Source organism: the organism of the source record quoted next, unplaced genomic scaffold (genome assembly GCF_019419815.1).
Source record: "Pyrus x bretschneideri cultivar Hongxiangsu unplaced genomic scaffold, Pyrus_bretschneideri_v1 Contig79, whole genome shotgun sequence".
Classification (NCBI taxonomy): domain Eukaryota; kingdom Viridiplantae; phylum Streptophyta; class Magnoliopsida; order Rosales; family Rosaceae; genus Pyrus; species Pyrus x bretschneideri.
In genome coordinates this window covers 205,414-231,383 of record NW_025999819.1, presented here as the reverse complement: position 1 = coordinate 231,383, position 25,970 = coordinate 205,414, and the positions used below count along the sequence as shown (strand labels likewise).

At 36.7% G+C, this 25,970-nt stretch overlaps 1 protein-coding gene across 1 annotated transcript; it reads left to right on the top strand.

Moving 5' to 3' along the window:
• The first annotated feature begins 16,564 nt into the window (after window positions 1-16,564).
• Window positions 16,565-22,466, top strand: LOC125472998 (rhodanese-like/PpiC domain-containing protein 12, chloroplastic). Its single transcript, XM_048575207.1, has 8 exons — window positions 16,565-16,817; window positions 17,188-17,304; window positions 17,541-17,632; window positions 18,620-18,720; window positions 18,834-18,944; window positions 19,900-20,008; window positions 20,968-21,018; window positions 22,207-22,466. Exons 1-8 carry the CDS (start codon window positions 16,583-16,585, stop codon window positions 22,285-22,287), a joined length of 897 nt encoding a protein of 298 aa, XP_048431164.1. The 5' UTR covers window positions 16,565-16,582; the 3' UTR covers window positions 22,288-22,466.
• The last annotated feature ends 3,504 nt before the right edge of the window (window positions 22,467-25,970 follow it).

The following is a 25,970-nucleotide window of genomic DNA, read 5'->3' as shown; positions in this document are numbered from 1 at the left end:
CACAATGCATCCTCTAACCTCAAGCTCCAATCTTTTCTTCTTGGCCCAACCGTCTTCTCAAGAATCTGTTTTACCTCCCGATTCGACACCTCGGCTTGCCCGCTTGTTTGAGGATGATAGGGTGTAGAAACCCTATGTGTCACGTTATACTTCTTGAGCAGTGCCTCGATTGTGCGATTGCAAAAATGAGAACCTCCATCACTTATAAGGACTCGAGGCATTCCAAACCTAGCAAAAATGTTAGACTTCACAAAATCTGCAACCACTTTTGAATCGTTAGTCCGGGTGGCTTTTGCTTCCACCCATTTGGAAACATAATCCACCGCCAACAAAATATAAAGAAAACCCTGTGATGAAGGAAAAGGACCCATAAAATCAATTCCCCACACATCAAATATTTCAATAGAAAGTATAGGGTTTTGTGGCATTTGATCCTTAGCACTTATATTACCCATTCGCTGACAACGATCACATGTAAGGCAAAATGTCCTAGCATCCCTAAAAATGGTTGGCCAATAAAACCCACATTCTAAGACTTTACGGGCAGTACGTTGGGTGCCAAAATGTCCCCCACATGCATATGAATGACAGAATGTTAAAATAGATTGAAACTCAGATTCATTCACACAACGTCGTACAATCTAATCGGGACAAAATTTCCAAAGATATGGGTCATCCCAAACATAACACTTAGCATCCTTTTTAAGCTTATCACATTGATTCCTATTAAATGTGCTAGGGGAATGTTTAGTTACCAAAAAGTTCACCAAATCTGCATACCAAGGCTCACTTACCTGGATAGACATTAATTGCTCATCGGGAAAGGTTTCAGAAATTGGCGTTACTTCCTCATGTATCATCCGACTCAGGTGGTCAGCCACCACATTCTCCACGCCCTTCTTATCCCGAATCTCAATGTCAAACTCTTGTAAGAGCAAAAGCCATCGAATTAGTCTAGGCTTGGCCTCCTTCTTCGTGAGCAAATACTTGAGAGCTGCATGATCAGTAAAAATAATAACTTTAGTCCCAAGTAAGTACGACCGAAACTTATCTAATGCAAATACCACAGCAAGTAATTCTTTTTCAGTGGTTGAGTAATTTAATTGAGCATCATTTAATGTTCTAGACGCATAATAAATAACATGAGGTTGTTTGTCCTTTCGCTGCCCCAAAACAGCACCAATCGCATAGTCCGAAGCATCGCACATCAACTCGAATGGAAGGCTCCAATCTGGAGGTGTGATAATGGGAGCCGAGGTGAGAGCCTCCTTGAGGTGCTTGAATGCCTTGGAGCATGCATCATCAAACTCAAACGCCACCTCTTTTTGCAGCAATCGGCATAGTGGCTGTGCAATCTTTGAGAAATCCTTTATGAACCGCCTATAAAAACCTGCATGACCAAGAAACGAACGAACCTCTCTAACCGAAGTTGGAGCGGGTAAGTGACGAACAAGGTCTACCTTAGATTTATCTACTTCAATGCCTTTTTCAGAAATAATATGTCCTAAAACAATACCTTGTTTAACCATGAAGTGACATTTTTCCCAATTAAGCACAAGATTTGTTTCAACACAACGATTCAAAATCAAACTAAGATTACTCAAACAACCATCAAATGAATTACCAAACACACTGAAATCATCCATAAAAACCTCAATAATTTTCTCGACATAATCAGAAAATATGCTCATCATGCATCTTTGAAATGTAGCAGGTGCATTACATAAACCAAATGGCATGCGACGATAAGCAAATGTACCAAAGGGACATGTAAAAGTGGTCTTTTCTTGATCATCCGGGGCAATTTCAATTTGGTTATAACCAGAATATCCATCAAGAAAACAATAAAATGAATGACCCGCTAACCTTTCCAACATTTGATCTAAGAACGGCAATGGGAAGTGGTCCTTCCTTGTGGTGGCGTTTATCTTCCTATAATCAGTGCATACGCGCCAACCAGTTTGGATTCGAGTGGGCACTAGCTCATTCTCCGCGTTCTCCACAACCGTTACTCCAGATTTCTTCGGCACACATTGGATCGGTGACACCCACTTACTATCCGAGATAGGATAGATAACTCCACAATCTAACAGCTTGATTATTTCCTTCTTCACAACTTCCATCATCGGAGGGTTAAGACGGCGTTGAGCCTCTCTAGTTGGTTTGGCCCCCTCCTCAAGAAATATATGATGCATACATGTGGCGGGACTAATACCTTTGATATCGGCCAACGTCCACCCTATGGCAGATTTGAACTCCTTCAACACACGCACTAGTTTGTCCTCTTCTTGTGCCGTGAGTGATGAAGAAATGATGGCCGGTAATGTCTCCTCTTCCCCCAAGAAAATGTACTTCAAATGGCCCGGTAGTGGTTTGAGATCAAGGGTAGGTGCCTGAACTATGGATGGTAACAACTTGTTAGTCGAAACGGGAATCGACTCAATTTTAGAAAACTTACCCTCGTACCTAGGAAGTGACTCTAGGGCAGCCACCAACTCCATACATTCCTCTCTAAGGGCCACGGCATGGGAGGACTCTTGTATGCCGTGGCCTAGCAAAAGCTCCCCTCCCTTGGTTTTGAGCTCCATGCTCCTTGTAATGACGTTTTCAAGCGCATCGGCATTCAAATCTTCCATATATCCCTGCGCCAAAGAATCAATTACATCAATGGAGAAACATGAGTGATCCTCACTAGGATACTTAATAGAATCTGAAAGACTAAAATTAACAACTTCCCCATCAAATTCCATGGACAATGTTCCATTAAACACGTCAATCTTCGTCCTCGCCGTCTTCATGAATGGCCGGCCTAGTAGGATTGGCAACGAAGGGGCATGGTCAGATTCATCCATCTCGAGCACATAGAAGTCCGCCGGAAAGATTAAACCTTTTACCTGCACTAACACATCTTCCAAAACTCCCTTTGGATAAGCGTTAGATCTATCGGCCAATTGTATTATTACACCATCATTTTTCAATGCTCCTAAATTCATAGATGCATAAATGGAATATGGCATAACATTTATAGAAGCACCTAAATCAAGCATGGCAGATTCAAATCTAGTATTCCCAATGACACAAGGAATGGTAAAACTACCTGGATCCTTGCATTTGGGAGGTAGTTTGCGTTGCAAGATGGCAGAGACATTTTCACCTACCTTTACCACTTCCTTGGTTGACATCCTCTTCCTTGTGGTGCAAAGCTCCTTTAAAAACTTGGCATACCTCGGGACTTGCTTTATTGCATCCAAAAGGGGTATGTTTACTTGCACTTTCCGAAACGTCTCAAGGATGTCCTTTTCGGCTTCTTCTTTCTTCGTTTGCCTGAACCTACTAGGAAAAGGAACATTTGAAGGGAAATCATTAGTAGGAACTGAATTTAACACATTTTTACCTTTATTGGCCGAATTGGGCAGATTTGGGACCATTGAGACTTGCGGCAAAGGTATGTCCACCTTTGCCGTGGGCAACCTTGTTTCTTCCTCTTCAATTCTTCGTTTTTCATCCTCTTCGGGGCTTGATGATGATGGTGTAGGACCTGCCCCGACTTCTTTTCCACTTCTCAAAAGTATGGCCTTTGCGCTTTCGAAACCTCCCTTCGGATTTGGAATGGTGGAACTAGGGAGTTGTCCGGGATCTCGAAACTTACCTACAAACTCGGCAATCTACCCAATTTGTTTCTCAAGTTGATCTACCCTCTTATCTTGGTTTTGCATAGCCTTCGCTTGATCTTCCTGCCCATTAGACAACTTAGTTAGTATTTTAAGAAGTGCATCATTGTCAAGAGACGTACCTGAGGCACTTGGGCCGGATTGGGCTTGATTTTGGGGTGGGCCGTAGGGTTTGGGAAAGAACCCCGGGGGTTGTTGCCTAAAGCCTCCTTGGTTCTGAGGTTGCTGGGAATCCCTCCACTTGAAATTTGGGTGGTCTCGCCACCCCGGATTATACGTGTTGGAGTACGGATCATGTCTTGACTGATTTTGGCTTTGAAACCCAATGGCATTCACACTCTCCCATCCGCCATTCTCGATGAGTTGAGGACACTTTTCGGAGGCATGTCCTTGAATAGAACATACGCCACATACCACAGGTCCTTGCATCTTCATTCCCTCGGCCATCTGTGAAACAATAGAAGTAAGATTAGCCAATTGTGAATGAAGATCGGACGTTGAACTTACCTCATGTACTTGGTGTCGTGGAGGTCCTCTTTGGCCTACTCCCTCATACTGTTGAGCATTCAATGCTCGGTTCGCAATCAAAACCTTGGCCGCCATGGGTGTCTTGTCCACCAATGCTCCACCCGCCGATGCGTCAAGCATTTGTCGTTCAATTGGCAGGAGCCCCTCGTAGAAGTATTGCAGAAGCAACTCCTCCTTCATCTGGTGCTGTGGACAAGAAGCAACAAGAGATTTAAAACGTTCGTAATACGTAGGAAAAGACTCACCATCTTCTTGCTGTATACCACTTATCCTTTTTCGTAAAAGGATGATTCGAGAAGTTGGGAAAAACTTCTCCAGAAAGGCCCTCTTCATGCTCTCCCACGATGTGACGGTTCCGGGAGCTAACTCATATAACCAATCTTTGGCTTTATCCATCAAAGAGAATGGAAAAGCCTTCATCTTCAATATGCTTCCATCGACGTTGACGGGAGTCATACTAGAGCAAACTACTTCAAATTCTTTCAAATGTTTGTTAGGATCTTCCATGGACAAGCCATGGTATTTAGGAATATGATGAAGTAAACTTGACTTTAATTCAAACTCATCCGTCTTACCTTGGGCAGGTGGGGGGTATTGAATGCACAAGGGTGCGGCATTATCCAAACCTGAGGCGGAAAGCTCCTTAAGTGTCCGGGTGTCTACGGCCATTTCTTGTGGCTCTTCAAATACCCTTGCTGTGGGTTCTTCAAAGATCCTTGTCGTGGCCTCTTCTTCCTCTCCTTGGCCTTGTTCGTCAAGCTCAGGTTCCGGGCTTGGCGGATTTGATTCGTGATGCTTCTTCCTTTGTCTCAAAGTTCTCTCAAAGTCACTGTCAAAGTTTGAGATCTGCTCACGAATCGGTTGAGAACTCCGAGTCATGCACTAGTACCTAAAACAAGGAAAACAAAATTAGGTCAGAAACTTAACAAAAATAAAATAAACAGAAAATACAATCCAAGGGATTAGCAAAGTTGCTAATCCCCGGCAACGGCGCCAAAAATTTGATGCTGTCTAAGTAAGCACACAAATTAAAACCCTCTTGTGACAATTGCAGTATATGAATAAGTAGGGATCGTTCTTAACCGGGGATTAGGAGGGATTGCAAAATCACTTGGAAACTAACTCAAAAACGTAAAATAAAGTTTGAAACACTAAACTAGACTCAAAGAATGCAAAATTAAACAATAAAACACTAAAACAAACCAAAAGACTCAAAGAATACAAAACACTTATAAACACAAATTAAGACACTTTCTAACTAAATTAGACACTAAGGTAAAGGGGGATTGAAGTTTTGATGAAATTAAACTAAATGCAACGATTGTAATTTAAAGGCAGAATGTAAATATGAATGTGATGAAATATGGAATGAATGCTAGCTAGAATGTTCTTCTCCACACATGTCACACTTGCATACAAAATGACTTTTAGTTGGTCTTTCGATAAATTATGGAACTCGACACTCCAAGTTAATTAGGTCCGCTTAAATTAACCTTCAAATTTCCCTAGAATCATTGAATTGGATGAATATGCATCGCAAACAAATTATTCCTAACAAGTTCTCTATATGAACAGCATGATAAAGATACAAGTTAGAATCATTAAGTTCTTTGGAAATTATAAGCATCGACAAGGCATTTGTAACTATGAAAAGCATGATACTCTTGCCAGGAATTCAATTAACGCGATTGTTTATAAGCAACCTCCACTACTTGTGAATATAAGTTCATAACTATTAGGTGAAACTCACTTATATTCTAGCGTCAAATTCATGCATGAACATTAAGCGTGCACTCTCAATAAACATACACAAACAAGTTATCAATCAAACAGTTAAATGAATTGAATCCAACATTCATGAAATTCCAACCAAAAGTAATCAATTCATATTGCAAGCATAAACATGGTTTCGAATCACCCCCTAGCTAACTAGGGGGATTTAGCCTCTCATGGTCACAAAAGAGAATTACAAATGAGTTTAAACATAAAGCATAAAGGATTGATTACACCTAGAACGCCCAACGAATCCACGTGAATTGGTGCGCGTCGAAGCTCCTCTTTCCTCTTCTCCTTCTGCGGCAGATTGGTTGTGAGTGATTTTTGGATGTTTTTCTGGTTTAGGGATGGTTTAATGGTGGTTTAATGGTGCGGCAAGGTAGTGGGGTGGTGTAGGGAGGTGTGTAAGGTGGTGGAGAGTGGTGGAGGGGTTGCGGCAAAGCTTGGAAGTGGTTGGAGTGGAGGGATGTTTGCTGCGGCAGGATGGATTCTTGGATGGTGTTGCGGCTGTTTTGGAATTAAAGGGGGCCTGGAGGTCACGGCTTTTTTTGGGGAGAATGGTGGCTGCGGGATGGATTTATTAGGGTGTATGGCTGCTTGAAAAATATGTGTGAAGGGGGCTGGAAAATAAGGGGGAAGACACGGCAGAAAATGGGATTGTGGATGCTGCGGCAGAGAAGGACAAAATGTGGGAGTGGCTGCGGCTGGAATGTTTTTTAGGTTATGGAATGCACGGATTGATGGGCCAAATGGAAGGGTGACTGCGGCTGTATGGGGAAAGGCACGGGACTAATGGGAATTATGGGAATAAAAATAAAGTGGCTAAATGAATTGGTGGGATTAATGGGGGAAAGTTGCGGCTGAGAAGCAAAATGATGTTTGGTGGCTGCATGGTAAATAGAATTAGGGAGAATGGCTGAATGATTAATAGAATGAGAGGTATATGGTGCGGCTGATATGGGATTTAGAATGCTTAGGGTGAAAAATGTATGGGGACTTGCGGCTAAGTTGTAAAATATGTAGGGTTTCAGAAAATAAACCCTAGCTTATTTAAAATTAAATCAAAGGCTTACGAAAATAGGAAATTAAAACATAAATATAAAGGTGCGGCTAGGAAGGGAAATAGGGCTAGGGCCTTGGTTTTGTGTCCTAAAGTGCATACGAGGCCTATAAAGTGGCTAGAAAATATGGACGTTTAGAATTAGGAAAGGTTACCAAAACGGGAAACTTAGGGTCAACTTTCCTAAAATAGGAAGCCTTGATTGAGTAGGATTCTTCGTTTTGGTAAGAATTCATCGTTGGCATAGGAATTCGTCGTTTCTTCAAGTCTTCAACTCATTCATTCCTCTTTCGCTCCAAAAGACTCCAATTTTGCATCTTCTTGCACACTTTGGCCTTATAATCTGAAAATACACAAAAGTGGCCTTAAACACTAAAACAACTAAGTAAACACAACATAAATGCACGAGAACAAGCTAATTAAGTCGCATAAATATGCTCCTATCACTTGGAGGGATCATCTAGCAATCAAACTCCTCCAAGGTCACTCATTTCTTCTTCATTATGCCTTGGTGATGAATCATTAGAGGTTCTCAATTTTGGGAACTTGGAGAAACCTTTTCATCCATCCAAATCCATGGATCTAAGATGCAAGGAATGAAGGCCCTCTCTTTGGGTGATTAGCCTTTGCTTATGCAAAGAGGAATCTACAAAGGTATTGATTTCTCAACTCACTTTGTTTTGAGTTGAGTCTTGGTTCACCTATCTACTAGGCTTTGAAGTTCATGGGTTAAGTTTTGTTTTTGAGTGCATATAAACATGATTCCGCCTTTTAATTGTTAATTGCATGTTGTTGATGTTGCTCAAATGAACTTGTTTTTCACAAATCTTCCTTCAAGTGGTACCAAGAGCCTAAGTCTAGTAGTTGGTGAATCCTTTTGGGTTTTGTAGTTCATAGTTTGTGATTTGAATGTTGTAATTGTTACAAGCTTTATTCTTGCTTCTTTGAATGTAAATTTTGTTAGAAAATTTGCCATCTCAAATGTTGTAGATGTAGTTCATATGAGCATGAATTTTGGAGCTAAAATTTGGTGCCATGTTTTTGGGGAAATTCGGCCAAATCCAAAGGGTGGATTTTTGGGTTCTTGTTTGACTTGTTAAAAGTGTTTTAAAGTGACTTTTGGAACCCCCTATGTACCCTAGTATGGTTGTATGTTATTTCCCTTAAGTTTGAGTGGTTTTGGTATGTTTTTGGGTGAAGAATGTTCATGGAGCTCTTATGGGTTTTCATGAATGTTCTTCATTGTTCTTGATATGTTCTTGCCAAGAACAAAAGGTTTGGTGTTTTTGATTCAAAGTTTTGATTTATTTCATAAAGTTTTTGTTTTGAAATATTTCTTATGTTTAAATATATTAGATATTTGTTTTGAAAAATTAAAGAAATTTTAGTGGGTAGGTGTGTAATGATTTATTCCATTACACACACCCCACTTACAAAAACTTTGAAATTTTTTTTATTACTTTGCTTCAAAACCGGCCACCCTACTCAATTAGGGTCCTTGTGGGGCTTTTATGCAATTATATAAAGTTTTGATACTTTTGTGTATTTGCATTTTGACCCAAAAGTTTACGTTTTTACGTAAAAGTCCAAAATCACTAAAAGGACAAATTGTTTTGCTCCTTTAATGAAGTTTTAGCTTTTGTCGAAATTTTTGGGTTCTAGTTGTAATTACATGAAGTAGTGGACTTTTGTGTTTTTACAAAGTGACCCCAAAAGTTTAAGTTTTTGCAAAATAGCCCAAAAGTTGAGGTTAATTGCATTATGGCCCAAACAAGTTGAGGTCATTGCATTTTGGCCCAAATTAGGTAGAGAACAAAATTATTTTGTCTCTTTAAATGAGAATTGGATTTTCATTTCATTTAGCTCCATTTAAATCAATTCTATGGATACAAAAACCAAATGAAAATGTTGCATTCAAGTTTAATTAGTTAAAGCGTTAATTAATTAAAGAAAGGGTGATTATGAACCTAAGCCTACTATAATTGAGCTATGTGAAAGGCCGTTTCAAATTTGTTTGAACTATGGGAATGTGTAGATTAAATTTTGGTTGTAATTTGATATGATCAATTGTTGTAAAAGAGTATAAGCTCTTCTTTACTTTAAAGTAATTTGATTTGATCAATTGTTGTAAAAGAGCATAAGCTCTTATTTACTTTGAAGTACTCCTTTCTTGTTTTATTCGATATGCATGAAATTGGAGTAGTTGGGTCCAACGCCCAATAAGACAACACGCCTTAATGTGATTAAACGCGTAACTAAAATCAATCTCCATCCCTAGACCGAGATTCAACACTAGGCTCGTGTTGAATCGAATCAAAGGTTCATAGTCATCCTAAGGCCCTAAGGCAACTATATAGTCCATCAATGAATGTAAACCTTATGTTAGTAGTATCATATACTCTTGCTTTAAAAAACCGTTTTAAAAGCTTAGTGGGAGTATTATATACACCTAAATCAATCAAATGGACCAATAGTTGTAATAGGACCAAAATGTTTTAATTGGATTAAAATGTATGTTTATATGTGATGAGACCTAAAACCCTCAACAAACCATTATTAAGTTGATAAGCGAGAGATGCTTTGAATATCTCTTCGTAGGCCTTCCACCGTGGTGGGCTCCAATCGTTTATGACTCATGCACCGGCTTCACCCTATAATGGGGAAGTACAAAGTATGTGCTTACATCCAGGAGGAGTCCATAAACATATGATGAGGTGAGTGTAGACAACGAGTATGACCAACATGATATAATTCTGAGGTTGTGCTTGAACCTCTACATAAACTAAGCATGGTGGGAATAACTTAACTAAGTGCAATGGTGCCAACATGATATAATTCTGAGGCATTCATTCTCTAGAGGCCAAACTAGATGGGTAATTACAAGAGTTGTAAATGACTAAAGTGTTATTCTCTCATCATTATTTTTGCTAACCAAAATGATATAATTCTGAGGTGGGCTTGGTAATGGTGAGTCTCCCATACCCTGCTAAGAGTTCAACAAAACTCTCGAATTCCGATGAGGGATATGGAATTTGCCAAAAATAGTGGGTGGTGCTATTTTGATTTAAAGACCCGGATCAAATAGCTTAAAATCAATCAATTTATATTCGTTATGTATTTGTTTACCAATATATTTGCAAACGCTATCCAAAACTTGACAAAGAAAAGCCGAATGCTTTAATTTCCGGACTTAGTTCTACAATCCCATAGATTGTCTTTAATGGCTTGTAGATGTAACTAAGTAGTCTCATCCTCACAATCTTCCTATTGATAATGTATCATTGGAAGAATATGTTAGATAAGTCTAACATGAGAAGGACAACACTTTTAATGTCATAATTCTTCAAAATACAAATTGTTGTATGAAGAAATAAGAGTTGCTTTGAACAACCCTTAATCAACACAAACTTTAGTGCTTGTTTCTTTGTTACATAAACAAGGAACTTGAGAAGTAAGCACAAGGGCATGGACACTTTATGTGCCATGATTCTTCACTTACAAATTGTTGTATGAAGAAATGAGAGTTGCCTTGAACAACTCTTGAAAGTTTGTTATTATGTTTAGAACATAATGGTTGGTTGACAAAAATTGTCCATTTATATGAACTTATGATGATTTTGAATCATTGAGTGTTGAAGTGTTAAACCACTTAACGAGACGGAAACTAGGCAAGGACTTCACCTTTGTGTCCCTATCCTAATGATTCACTAAGTTTATTGTAAACTATATAGTGAACAATAACCGCACGCTCTCCAAATCGTTTGATGTGTATAACACATTTGAAATAAGTTTCAAGAGAGATAGTGGGAGTTTAGGGACCATGACTATTGTAATCAAAAGGGAAGTCAAATGAAGAAGGCAAAATAACTCCAAGGGAACAAACTTTCTTTATGAAAGGATGGACATTGGAAGGGGTATTTGCAAGAAATGTCTTGCAAGTGTCAAGAACACACCTTTTGAAGATGTTGTAAAATGTTCTTGAAAAGTTCATCACAGTTGGTTCTTCTACTTGAATGCATGATTCTGTATAAGTAACTATGTTTTACAATTGTTGTAAAAGTGTACTAATAAGAAGTAGAAGATTAATGAGAGAAGAGAAAGTACTTCACATTCCAAACGTGAATCGAATATAGATCTCTGCGAAAGCGGATTGTACTTACTTCCTCATATGAACTACCAAAGAAATTGAAAAAACCAAAGATTGTCTTTACGTCCCAATTTTAAAGGAACATAATTCCGTCACAGTTGTAGAGATGGATGAATGTTTTGTTTGACAAAACATTGTTCTTTATGATTAGATTATGGTAATCTAATTAATTGTCTCTGTAGTAGAGATGATGTGGTAGTGTTAACTGTTTAAGAATATAATGATGCTTAAAACCCAAAAGGTTGCAAGGTAGTGACTAATCCCAACTGAGTTGTGATACCTCTAAAACATAAGTTACGAGTTGGTCATAGATGGATGCTTTGGATCGTTAGATCCGGATCCAATACCTTCTTGTTAAAATTGTATAGAGGCGAAATGTTCGAATCTTTATTCTTTTGGAAAGAAGAAAGAATCACAAAGTTGTTGAGGTTAATTCACTTAGATGTTAGTGGCACTTGACCACAACATAATACTACTCATGTTGTATGACATTCACTGAAGATCACTCTCGGTTGGAGTATAGTTTATTTTGAATAAACACAAGTCTGAATACTTTGCAAAAGGTTTCAAAGAATTCAAGAAATGTAAGTAGATGAGTAAGACGTCTAAAGTATTTACCTCCTTAGATTTGATCCAAGGAAAAAGTAACACTTTAAATTAATTTCCTTGAAAAATATCAAGGAAAGTAGCATCGTAAGATAATGAATTTCTCTATTAGGAGAAGAATGAACATAAATAAGATTTAGTTCGTTGGACATTATCAATTACCCATATATATATGATATATACTTCTAAGACAACCTAGTTCCTATACCACAAGCTCCAAGGTAGTCCAGAAGGATTTATAAACCGTCTCAGTTGAATGGTTTGGACATAATATGGGTTTTCGAAACCATTATTAAGATAGTCTTGATAATATATGTCTAAAACTATAAATCACAAGATAGGTTAGTTGTAGAGATCCATCCATCATGGATCTTAGCAAGCTAGTGGGAGCTATAAGCGTCTTATGAGAAAAGATCAATTGTTTGATTTCTCATAAAGATGTAAATGAATCTTTTGTTTACTAGGTTTACAAAAGATTAGTGGGAGTTGATCATATTCCTGAATTAGAATATATATACATGATATATATTAATTTTGAAAATGAAAGGAATTCTTCATCGTTAAAGTTATGACTTTAAACATTCTATAATGATAGAATGTATATGGGAGACATAGTCTATATACATGGGATGGAAATCTATAATGATAGATTTCAAGATATAATTGGATTATATCAATCCCTAAAATAGACAAGAGATGCTAGGAAGTTTCTCATATGATGATAAACTTCAATTAGAATGACAATTCTAGTGAGACTAGGAAGTTGTTATTCTCAAAGGGAATGTACCCTTTGACTCCCAAAGAAATAATGCATAAATAGAATCCTTTATGCATACGCAGAAAGGTGATTTATGTATTTCATATTGTATGAAAACATTGATATAAGTTGTACCTAGAACGGTACAAGATGATATCAGTGCAAGCCCAGGATCAGAACCATGGCAACTGTCAAGTGAATCCTTAGGTATTTAAGAAATACTAAGGATGGATTCCTCAAGAATGAGGAAGAATTAGAGTAACGTAATGGAAGCGTAAATGTATTAGATTATGAATCTAATCCATCATAGAATATCTCTTCATTATGAATGAAGTGATAATGAGATATCTCTTTATTATGACTAAAGAGATATTTGGGTGGAAACGTTAAAAGTAAATGACTTTAATGTGTTCCATCATGTATGCAAAATATATTGCCATATAGAAGCTTACAACATTGTTGTTTGGATGGGAAAGTTCATTCATGAACTCTCCATTCGGTTCCAACCAGAAAGTGTATGACACTAATGGGGCGATAGCTCAAGCCAGGGAATCAAGGTCTCATCAAGGTCCGAACTCAAATGAGAGACTGAACCACATGATTGAGAATCATGTATAATGGTGACGTCGTTATTCTCAAGGTTGCTTCTATGGATAACATATAGATATCCATTGTTTAGGCCTACTACTCAGCCATTTATGAAATGAATTACAGAAGAGGTATCATCACTGATGAACAAGCTGATTGGCTCTAGTGCAAGTGGGAGATTGTTGGAAATGTGCCCTAAAACCAATCATATGATGATACTTTACGGACATTTCAAACTAATGTAGTTTAAATGTAAAGGGCAAAGATTATTGTTTGAGCCGTCTCATATAAATGTTATATGCTTAAACGATAAGTCCAAGGAATATGTGATTGGAAGAATGCGATCTAAAGAAGTTAGATTCATGAGACCATTCTTTCGTTGACACATCCTAAACGTTCCTGATCATAGGATTGTCAATTGGGCATTGACAGTCCGTTAAGATCAGTACGTGCTATGTCTTCTCTCAGGGAGAGTGACTAGTCTCGAGTCATTGGTGTGTGTGACATCAAGACAAGTACGTAGGTGCTCAATAGAGAATGAGTTCACTGAACACGATCAACGAAGAGTTCTCATATTCATGTCACATGAGAACTCATGGTTGGGATAATGCAAATTAGTCTTTTGACCTGAGGCATCACAGTTGTCTTGTGGTTAGGTCCTTAATCTTTGATTATGTCAAAGTCACTCCATCAGGAGGGTGTCCATGGCATCGTTGGGGTTAAGCCACTTAGCCATGGAGGCAAGTGAATGCGTAACAAGGGATCTCTAACCTTCAAACTGTTTGAGGGAGAATACTCTATGATATCATTAAGAATCTTTGGCCAAAGTATGAATGAGATTTAGGAATGTGTTCCAAATCACATTCAAGGTAATCATATAAGCACAAGACTCACATTGGATAGTAGACATGAATAAACTATCAAACCAAACAATGTGGTCAAGAGTATTGTATTAGAGAAAGACCGTATTGCATTTGTAATCCTAAAACTGAATAGGTTCTCCACCTCTTATGATTAGCTTAGGTAACCATGACATGCTGCTAGGCGTCAACCATGGTTTGTGGAAGTCCTAAAAGTGTATTATCACTAACGGGAGAATTGAAAGTAAGTTTCAATTCACAATCGATTAGAAAGAGTTTTAATCGCCCACTGCCTCGCTAAAAGGAACCTAATGGATCGTTCACCGAGTAAGGTAGAGTTTGAAGAAACAACGGAGATGAGTAAGAATAATTAAATGGTTTAATTATTTATCTAAGGCTAGGATTAATTAATATGTTAATTAATCAAACGAGTAAGTTCGTTAAAGACCTCGGGTTAGTTTTGGGCCGCAAGGCCCAATAGGATTTGAATGTCAAGCCCATTAACTCAAGTTGTATGACAACTTGAATAAACAAAGGGCTTGAAAGCCCAATAAACCTATAGGCCGGCCATGTTAGAAGAATAGGGCTTTTGGTCCATTAGGTCACTTATTTGAAGGGACTATATAAAGGACTTTATAGCCTAAAATTCAAATGGTTATTTTTGGGGAAAGGATGAGAACACAAGCTCTTCTTTCTCTCTAAAATTTCGGCCACCTTGGAGGGATCATCTAGCAATCAAACTCCTCCAAGGTCACTCATTTCTTCTTCATTATGCCTTGGTGATGAATCATTAGAGGTTCTCAATTTTGGGAACTTGGAGAAACCTTTTCATCCATCCAAATCCATGGATCTAGGATGCAAGGAATGAAGGCCCTCTCTTTGGGTGATTAGCCTTTGCTTATGCAAAGAGGAATCTACAAAGGTATTGATTTCTCAACTCACTTTGTTTTGAGTTGAGTCTTGGTTCACCTATCTACTAGGCTTTGAAGTTCATGGATTAAGTTTTGTTTTTGAGTGCATATAAACATGATTCCGCCTTTTAATTGTTAATTGCATGTTGTTGATGTTGCTCAAATGAACTTGTTTTTCACAAATCTTCCTTCAATTTGTCCATTCATGAAACTTCATTCGCAATCTATAGAGACGAAGATCCGTCATATACGAAGAGAGAGAACAAGAAAGGTTGATTGTGAATTTTGTGTCCTATGAAGTAAAGTTCCCGATGTGCGCATTCATGACCTAGAGGATGCAAGGTAAGTAAAACTAGGATTTCAAGGGAGACACTGGGCTGGGAAAAGATCGGAGTTTGATTTCGTAGGGAGTTTGGTAGTTATTTTGTTCGTTGTAAGTCTGTTACATGTAATCTTCCTTTGTGATGTTTAATCTTTTGTAGTGTTCGAGCTACTGTTTGTGAGGTGTTGCAGAGTTATCAGTATGTTTCTCAGTTGAGGAAGAAAGGATACAACATTGTAATTTATGTATGAGAGAGAGAAACGATACTTTATACACTGTTAGCAAGTTTATTTATAAGGAAAGTATTTGCAAGGAATATGCTTACCAACAACTAAAGGAATCCAAAAGTAGATTGATCGTGTTGATTTTGGGTACGATATACTTGAAAAATGAAGGCATGCGATGAGATAGCTGAGGGAGTGTGTTTATCCCATACCTATTTTTACAACAACGTAAGATAAGGACATGTTTACTTATCATGAGAAGAAACGTAAATATGAAAGAATGAGAATACGAACAGCTCCCCTTTATACATACTCCTTTTAAATCCTTGGTTGTTAGTAAACACGTGAAGAAAATGATACACATTCCTTACAAATTCATTCCATGTAAGTAAACATATTGCATTGTGCATACAATCCATTAATACACAATTAAGAAAATTAGTAAATGTTGACAAAATTGCAAGTATTGTCCAAATTCCAAATTTATATTCTCCTTCCAAGCCTTACCATATGTGCTGCCAAATAAACAAGGCAAATGAAATGCTGGAAGAAAACAATGGCTTAAATGTCAAAATGGTCATTGTGCCAATTTTGTCTCACGTTTTTAACTTGGCCAATTCGGTCATGGTATTTATCTCTTTTAGCTAATTAAGGACATTCTATCCAATCTGAGTTAAAAATTCATAAATAGTTATAAACTTATTTATAATATTATCTATTTAATTTAAAATATTTAAAAATAAAATAAAACAGGTTATAATTTTTTTTTGACAGAGATTAGATAAAATGTTCTTAATTGACTAAAGAAGATAAGCATGAGGATTAAATTGGCCAATTTGAAACATGGATTAAATTGGTCAAATGACTATAACACAGGAATCATTTTTGCCATTAAAGCAGCCAAAAAAAAAAAATGTGTTTTGTCCAAATTCAATTTTATTTTCTCCATTTGGTCCAACGAATCCATTTGTGTTTAATTATTCTTTAACAAAGGGAAATATTACAGAGTAGCATCAACCCCAACCTGCAGTTTATGTACAAAGATTGTGAGTGAAGTTTGAACACCAGTACTCTCTGAAACCAAATCTCCCTCAGCCCTAATCTATCAATTTTGAAAGGGGAAGGGCGAAAAATGTTCAGAGCTTCTTGTAATCTGAGACCAATAGCAACAGCGCCTCCAGCTCTGAATGCTCTTCTCACTCCCAACCTCCACCTCTCTTCTCCTTCTAATCTCCCCACAGTCTCCACTTTTGCACCGCTCTGTCACCCTACTTTTCTCTCTCACACCTCCTGCAAACCCGCTTCTTCCCGCGAGAGGCGGCTTCCGCTGCGCCTGATGGGTACTCCCTTTCCCCCCAGGAGCACAGGTGAGGTGACCAAACCATTCGTAAATAAATTTGAATTTATTTCCTTCTTCAAATGCAATGTTGGGTGGTTTGTTTTAGATTTTGTTGTTCAATGGTTGTTTGAGAAAAATGGAAAGTATTGAAATGTCTTGTTGCTTAGAAAACTTGGTAATCAAAATACTGAATAGTAATGCCATTAAATCCTCTATTATCCCCACCAAGGAAATGAAAATTAGAATTGAGTTGATTGAACGGATTGAACATGCTTCCAGTTCCGGGTAAGCGAAAACGACACACACACACACACACACACACACACACACACACACTCCTTTAATGATACAGGCACTGCATTTCTTTGTGGAAGAGTTCTAAGTTGTATTTCTTTCAGCTTCGTTTAGTGCTGAAAGCGGCTCTGGAACTGGAAGGGAAATATTGGTGCAGCACTTGCTTCTTAAGGAAGACAGCCTTGAACTTCTTGTGGATCTTCAGAAGAGAGTTTCAGCAGGTTTGTTTTCGTGAGTTTTGGTTGCTAAAGGGGTCAATGCTAATGTTGTTGGTTTATAATTGATCTGTGATTTTTTCAGAAACTTTGAGATTTCAAGTATTGTTGAATGCCTTAATTCCTTCAATCATATTAAGTTTTTTCCTGTAAAAATTTTAATCATAATCGTGAAACAAAATTTGAAGTTTGACATTCTCTTCTAAATTTGGTTGTTGCGCTGCTGTGCTGTGCTAATGCAGGTGAGGATCTCAGTGATCTTGCTACGGAATACTCAATATGTCCATCCAAGGAAGAGGGGGGAATGCTTGGATGGGTGAGAAAGGGGCAAATGGTATGCTGATGACATAAATATTTGTCCTTAATGTTTTATATAACATCAGAGACATTGTAGTTACTTTCTTGTTTAATTGTGGTTTTCTGAGTACTGCATACATCGTGGGAGCATTGATAGAATTGAGTACAAAAATTACCATCCGATTCTGTTATTTTTTCCTGCTTGGAAGTGTGTTTTATCTTCTCCTAAATAATTTCTTGCAGAATTTACAGGAGTTATTTATTTATATTAGGGGAACTAGCTCTTTTGCAATATCTTGCACGTAAAGGGAGTCTAAATGAAAAATGTAGGAAACAGTTTGATGCTAAATTGAAGCATTATATATTTATAACCACTAAGTGTATTTCATACAAAATAAAAAAATATATATCTGATACATATTAGAAGATAGAGGTTTTCGACCACTTTCTTCTGTCGGTCCACTCTAGGCTGTATGGGCCTGTGGGGTCATCATGGAGGTAGCCCTCTCCCATCCCATGTACCCCCTCACACATAGATGAGATTTTATCCCTGGTCCATCGATACAACACCAAGGGACTTTCTAATTGCGCTAGCTGGCACTTGCAAGTATCACGTTTTAGATCTTTTATGCTTGCCTTTCGATTAGCTCAGCTCTACCATTTCATGATAGATGGTCTGATTTGTTGTAGGGAAAGTCTACAGTTTGTAGTATGGGAGACTATAAATATAAAAGCCAAAGAAACTTAGTATTAGTTGAAACCATCGTTAATTAATCAATCTCTAAAGCACTGTTATTTTTTGTATGTTGCTTTATGGATAGTACCCTGCCTTGACTTTTGTTTTAGAACATGAATTTAATGATTTTCAAATTATTTATCGACGATGATGTGTTACTATGTGAATCTGAAATTAATGCCAGTGAAACAGTTGATAGGAAAAATACACTGAATATTAATTTCTGCTATGTATTATGTTTCTTGAACCAATATGATTCCACAGTTGTGTGATGCAAAAATGTGCCAGGTACCTGAGTTTGAGGAGGCTGCTTTTAGTGCATCTTTGAACAAAGTTGTAAGGTGCAAAACACAATTTGGATGGCATTTATTGCAAGTACTTTCAGAGAGGTACGTCCTAAAAGCATGTCTCTTACTAATCTCTTACTTGACAATGCAGTCAAGCTGCTGACTCACACTTGAGTGTACTAATCTATTTCTGTACATGCACCATATTCTGTTAGGGAAGAATCATTACTTCAAGACATTAAACCTGAGGAGCTTCATGTGAAGATGCAAGATCCCAGTTTCGTAGATGAGGCACAATTAATTGATGTTCGAGAACCTGATGAAGTGTATGCTCTGATATTTTATCTTCTGTTTGTCTAGAGAATCATTTTTTATGAATGCTCTGTTTTCATTTTTAGAAATGAATGAAATGCACTTGATTTATGACATGGTTTCTTTCATCATGTGTATCTGAATTTGGGGGTAGGCTTGAGTAGTGGGTTGATCCATATCTACGGTCATATTATAGTGAGAAATTCAAATTTGAAATGAGTTATAACAGTAACCTGGACCTGAGGAAAACTGTAGAAAATTGCAGTATTTATGAATTTGCTCAATTTGAGGAAATCTCATATCTGTATTAGTGTGTTTTAATGTGCAAAGCTAGTGGTGAGACAGTGGATCATACTTCTTAATTTTTGTTGCCATTGTATTCTCTAACTAGATAAACACTATGGTCCAGTCTGTGGTTAATTTGCTTCCACTCTGGGTTGTAATGTTCTAAGGCAAGGCATTAATGCGGTGATGTTTGGATCTGATCCCTTGGTGTGCTATGTGGAGGGAGAGAAATGATAGGATTTCTAATACGTCAAAGCTTCATCCTCTAAACTCAAATTTAATTCTATTTGTTCTCTTTCTGAGTGGTCAATGCCTCAGTTTTTATTTATATCCTTATGTTAAGAAATCGTTTGATAAAGTTAACTTTAGATTGCAGCTCTTTTTTCTTTTTTGGCGCATCGTTTGTGTTTTTGTACTAAGATTCACCGTTTTTTTACTAATTTTTATGTTGTATAATATGAATGTATATTTTTTTCTCAATTTCATGTATACACTGTTAGATAATGTAAGAAAGCGCAAAAATTGTCATAGATTATTATTATTTTTTTCTTTCTAACACAGTGAAATTCCTTGTAATGCGTGTGTGTATGTATGTATATAGTTTATACAACTTTGGAGGAGCTTTTGACTCTGGTCAATAAGCACTTTTCTCTTTTGTTTACTTATATTACCTTTGTTTGACAGAGCTCAAGCATCTTTGCTGGGTTTCCAGGTTCTTCCTCTTCAACAATTTGGGAGCTGGGGACCTGAAATAACTACGAAGTTTGATCCTCAAAAGGATACTTATGTTATGGTTGGTACAAACCTTTGGCGCTAACAGTTTTCTCTTTATATTGTATATTTTTGTTTGAAAATAACTTAACATATAATTGTTTTGAAAGATTTGCAAACGTGAAACTATATATATAAGTTTTTATCAACCTTTTTGTGGGTGGAGACTTGGCTGCGGCACTGTGGGAATAGAGCTTAATCTTGTTTCTAGATTAGGTATCTTCCCAGAATAATAACTTATATTCACTCTGGTTATACTGTAATATGTGTTATACCCAATGCACAACACGAACATGGGTTAACATGGTAGGTATACCATAACTTCTAAATATGATAATAAACTTTTATCTTTGTGGCTTCGGCAGGAATGAAGTAGAATTCCTTATATTTCTTCTTAGGTTATGTTTAAAAAATTATAATTTGATAACGAGAGTAAAGATCAAATTAACTAGTCGGTATTGTGTATAATATATTATCTAATTTAGATTTCCTAATCGCTCTAGAAGTTTTAGAATTTTATAAATTCTTTGAAGGAAACATAGTGAACCCAACTTAGTGTTATTTTTCCACATATGTATATCTGTGTGTGTGTGTGTGTGTGTGTGTGTGTGTGTGTGTGTGTGAAGAACATATAGGGGATGGTTTTTAACCATTTTGAGGTTTGAGAGGGAGATTTTTGAAAAGAATCAAGTTCATGAAAAATGACACCTTATATATGAATTCCCCTTATTTTTTGCAAGTCCATTCCTCCCATTTGAAAGAAAAGTAGGTCCTATAAGGAGATGGTTTTTCAGATTCAGTTTTTATGGTGTAATTTTTTATTAAAGTATGAGGGTTATTTCTTAGTTTTCGAAACAAAGGGTGTATGTAACTGTGTATTGGTTGATGTGCTGCCTATAGTGCTTACTTTCACTGGACATTGTATATTCAATCCTTGTTTTCACAGTACGATATGTTGACATTTCATGTCCCACAATGCAGTGTCACCATGGCATGCGATCATTACAGGTTGCCAAGTGGTTGCAGACACAGGTACAGTTCTCTCTGCTTTGTTATTTACTATAAATGGAATCCTACTAAATTAGATGACTCCATTTCACTGTGGGATCCAGATACTCCCTCTTACTTATTTTTATATTTCCTTGTGGGATCTAGATACTCCCTAGTGCTTCTTGCATTTTCTTTTCTTTCTCAAAATTCTAGTAGCTACATCAATCTAAGTTGTTCAAGTCTAGATGCTCTCTAGTGCGCTTCTGGCAGTTTGTGTAAACCTGAGGAGAGTGTTAATCATATTTTTCTCCATTGTTCTTACTTGATACAGCTGTGGAGGAAATTGTTCAAGGAAGTTAGAGCTAGTTGGGTTATTCCAAAGGGTTGTTTCGAGCTTCTAAGCACCAAGTTTGAGGCTTTAGGAAATGGGAGGAAAGCTAAAGCTTTGTGGGGCTGTTTGGTGTTGGCAGTTTTTTGGAACATTTGGTTGGAGCGTAATAGAATAATTTTTGAGGATTATAAGGAAGTGGGAGTAGAGGAACTATAGGGTAGAGTAAAATACTTGGCAGCCCTCTGGGCTTCTGTTTCAAATGAGTTAAGGGATTATTCTCTTTCTTATATAGTGATGGATGTGTTAGCAGCCGTAAAATGAATTTGGTTCAGCTATAGTTACTTGTAAAGTAGTCCAACTTGAAAGGTCTTAGCTAGTTTTAATAAATTTCTGTCGTTTCTTCTAGATAAAAAAACATGTTGAATCACAGCAAGTTATATGGTGGTTGGGCTTTCTATATATATATATATATATATATATATATTTTTTTTTTTTTTTGTTAAGGATTAGAGAGGGGTTGAGATTGTGGAGGAGAGAGGACGTTTCAATATTGGAAAGTTAAGGGGAATGAAAAGAAGGGAAGGATCTGGATTCTGGAGGGAGGAAGGAGCCGTGGAAAATCTGCAATGGCCAAAGAAAGGAGGTGTATGTTGCCATTCCTATCAGGCCGTAGTTGTATTTCCTTAAAAAGTAGAACGAACCCTTTTTTTCCTTTTTTATTTCGTTTTGATTTTATCTGCCTGAAACGAGTGGAAAGCTGTTTCTGCAGTATCCGGGAAAGATGCTACATGATATACATACTGCATTGGTTAATATTTATTGTTTCCAGCCTAGTTATATTGATTAAATTATGTTTTGTGAAATTGTCTTGATTGTTAATATTGATTTGTGACGTTCAGGGTTTTAAGAGAGTATACAATGTTTCTGGCGGAATTCATGCGTATGCTCAGAAGGCTGATCCAACAATTCCTACTTATTGATATGTATTTCCTCAACTTCAATCACTTGTGTTTCTTTCTGTTATAAGATTTGGACGTCTAAGCAAGTGGTTCGGGATTATCTGTTTTTCGCTATATATTCAAGTGCATTACAGTTCTATATATGTTGGACAAATACAGATGCTGATTAAGCTAAACTAATGCATAAGGTTTCCATGCTATCATGTTCCTTCTTAACAATTTTGTTCCTTTATATTCCTTTGTTGACCAAGAAAAAAGGAGATAGTTTTAATATTCGTTTCTTTAATTCTAAATGCTAGTGAAGGTCACAACTGAAGAGATTTTTCACCTTTGTTTTCCCAGAACCGAGTGTAAATTTTCAACTAAAATTTACCTTTCACAAAACGTTTCAGCTCCGCTCACCACTTTAATGGATTATTGGGGCTTAACTCTCTTTTGCGCTGCCACTTAATAGTATATAAGCGACAAGTTTTAAGTTTGATTTTTATAGATGACAAGTTCATAACTAATTTATTCTCCGTTGTTTAGTTTGGTAGCCACACCATGAAAACTAAACGGCGTCGATTTAAATGAGGGTCACGAGTTCATGGTACAAGATTGTCCTCATTTAGACATGGGCCATCTCCCCTCACGCCATCTCTCCACCCAACACCCAAGTTGGGTAAAAAAAAAAAAAAAAGGTTTTGTTAATTATTGAAATATAGGATGGGTAGTGTCATTCACTCGCTTTTTTTATTTTACTTCTTACACATTTTTGTTAATTTTAATCTTGTTAATTTTTATCCATTAATTTTTTCTAATTCATTTAATCCGACCATTGAAAATTGAGAGAGATGTAAAAGGTAAAAATAAGTATGTCGATAGCACAACCTATATAGAATTGTTCTTATTTTCATCATCATGTTGATAAGTATAAAGTTATTTTAATTGGTAACAAAGAAATTAGGGTTCACCAATTTGAAGAAATCTAAATTTAGTTTTGTAAAATCTATATTCAGGATATGGCACCAAAAATAGTGCTCGTATGGCGTAAGGTGTATAATTTACGGATAAACAATAATTCAAAAGTTGATACATGTCTAAGGAACTTACATAACCAGTTTGATGACGAGACGAAATATATGTTCTAGACTACATGTGTTGGCCACTTATTGAATTTGAGTGGTATAAATTTTAATGGTCACATTGTCCATGATATGGTATTGCTATTTGCTGGTAATGACACTATTGCAAACTTCCAAACCAAGCAAGACAGATACGTACACAAAGTGTCAAATACAAACGATTTGAATCCTAAGAAGTACTTTCTTATCAAGGCTAATGTAACCGGTAAAATGTTGCAAACCGCATCAATGGCAACCATAATAAGGATGATTTGTTGAAAGGTAATGCTAGTAAGACCAAATCCTCTAAACTAAATGACGTGGCTGATACGTTGGCTATGTCATGTCACTAAACCATATTTTAAAAACTCTTAATCACTTATTAAATTAAAAAAAATAAAATGAAAATTTTGATTACCCATTTGCACGTTTAACTATGTGGGACTCTTGTTCCTCCTCTCTTGTATCTCCCGATTGCTCTCCCTCCTTCCTCTCAAGCCAAACCTTGAAATAAACTCTATTTTTTGAACTAGTACTAGCCATGATCGAACTCCTTTTTATATTGATTGTTACTCTTATGTTTCTTCTTAAAATAAGGTCATTCTGCGTATAGAAAACTAGATTTTAATCCCTAAATAAGATGAAATTTAGAAAAATGTCTTATACAAGATTAAAAATTGATTTTAGTCCCTAGACTCTATTTAATGCCACCATATCTATTTAATGTCTCTTTTTTATTTATTTATAATTTTATGAATTTAAATTTTATGAAAATATTATAAATTGTAATTCTCATTATGGTAAGCATCTTGTATAAGAAAATAATTTTGTAGAGATTTTTTGGTACACTTCTGTTTTTTTTACATATTTTCTTATCTGTCACTAATTCATTACAATATATTTAGGTACGAACATTTCGGTACACTGGGTTAGTATAATATGTTTAGGTACGGACATTTCGGTACATTTGTTTAGTATAATATATTTAGGTACCGACATATCGGTACACTAGTTTAGTATCACATAGTTAGGTACGGAATTTTCGGTACACTTATGTTTTTACATATTTTCTTATGTGTCATTAATTCACTACAATATATTTAGGTACGGGCATTTCGGTACACTAATTTAATAAAATATATTATGTTACAGACGTTCGGGTACACTAATTTGAGAAAGTTCAATAAAATTAATGAATTAAAATGTTTATAATAATAAATTTAAAATTTAATGTAATAACATTACATAAGTTATCTATTAAATATAAAAACAAAAACATAATATGAATTTGAATTAAGTACACTTTAAGGGACTAAAATCAATATTCAATCCAACCCCAGATTTTTATTAAATTTTAATCTTCTTAAGGATTAAAGTTCAAAAACCCCTTTTGCTTATTAGTAACTGTTCCCACGTGACATGTAAAAATCCACATAGTTATTATAAAGACAATTTGGTTTGAAAATCGGGGGTTATATTTGAAAAAGATTTATAATGATGATATGATCTTACCGTCCCCGACAGTCAGTTCTTGTCGTTGGTGGACTAGAGGTAGGAGGCAACGAAGAGAAAGGAGGGAGAGCAATTGGGAGAGAAGAGAGAGTAGGAGAAGAAGAGTTCCACATAGTTCAACATGCAAACGAGTAGTCGAAATTAATTAACATTAATATTTTTTTTAATTTTAATAAGTAATTAAGAGTTTTAAAATCTAGGTCAGTGACATGGCATAGCCAACTCATCAGCCACTTCATTTGGTTTAGAGATTTGATTTAGGAAATTTGGTCTCCTCGTATTACCCTTTGTTGAAATTACGTCGTTTTTACTTAACTACATTTTGTGATTATGGTAGTTGACCATAATAAACGTAAATGACCTTTACCTTCATGTAGTTGGGGAGATTTTTCAATGCGACCGTCACATGAGATGGTACATCACGTGTCACTATATAAATGGTAGAATATGTTTGTTAAAATGTTAATAACCTAAAAATTAAAATTTTCCATCACTTACATAAAAACATGTAGTGTACTGCTCGTGTTCCTGTCACATCTAAAAATTTCTCATGTAGTTGACAGTTTGACAGAGTTCAATTACTATCCTTGGCCAATACAAGGACCTGCCAGACCAGCTGGAGAGGCAAGCGACGAATAAGACGTCAACACGTGTAATCCGTCAGTATGTTAGCGTGGGCATGTGTTAATAAATGTGTTTTAAACATCGTTAAAAATGATACAACAGTAAGAAAAACAAACCGCGAGTTGCTACATACTCCTCGTGTAGCCCCATGCATAAAGAGTACGTAGTGTGCATGCAAAGAAATATAGAAAAATGAGAGGCCCCCACGTAGGACAAGGAGCGCGCCCAAGACTGTTTCAAACCCCTTTCCAAGTTTCCAAACTTACCAAAACTCCTACAATCCCTCATCATCCTTTGTGTTACCCTTGTCAGTCCAACCTGTAGCCCTTGTTTCCTTTGCCACCTCTCTCTCTCTCTCTCTCTCTCTCTACCCCTACCCTTTCTTCAGCCCAAAAATTAAACCGACATTGCCTGTCGTGGCCACATCTAACATCCTACCCCCTCTTTCTCTCTCTTTCTTCCTCC

Coding starts and splice junctions, on each gene's coding strand:
- LOC125472998 (XM_048575207.1), top strand. CDS start 16,583: ATGTTCAGAGCTTCTTGTAATCTGAGACCAATAGCAACAGCGCCTCCA. Junction 16,818..17,187: donor CTTTCCCCCCAGGAGCACAG/GTGAGGTGACCA, acceptor TATTTCTTTCAG/CTTCGTTTAGTGCTGAAAGC. Junction 17,633..18,619: donor GGGTGAGAAAGGGGCAAATG/GTATGCTGATGA, acceptor AAAATGTGCCAG/GTACCTGAGTTTGAGGAGGC.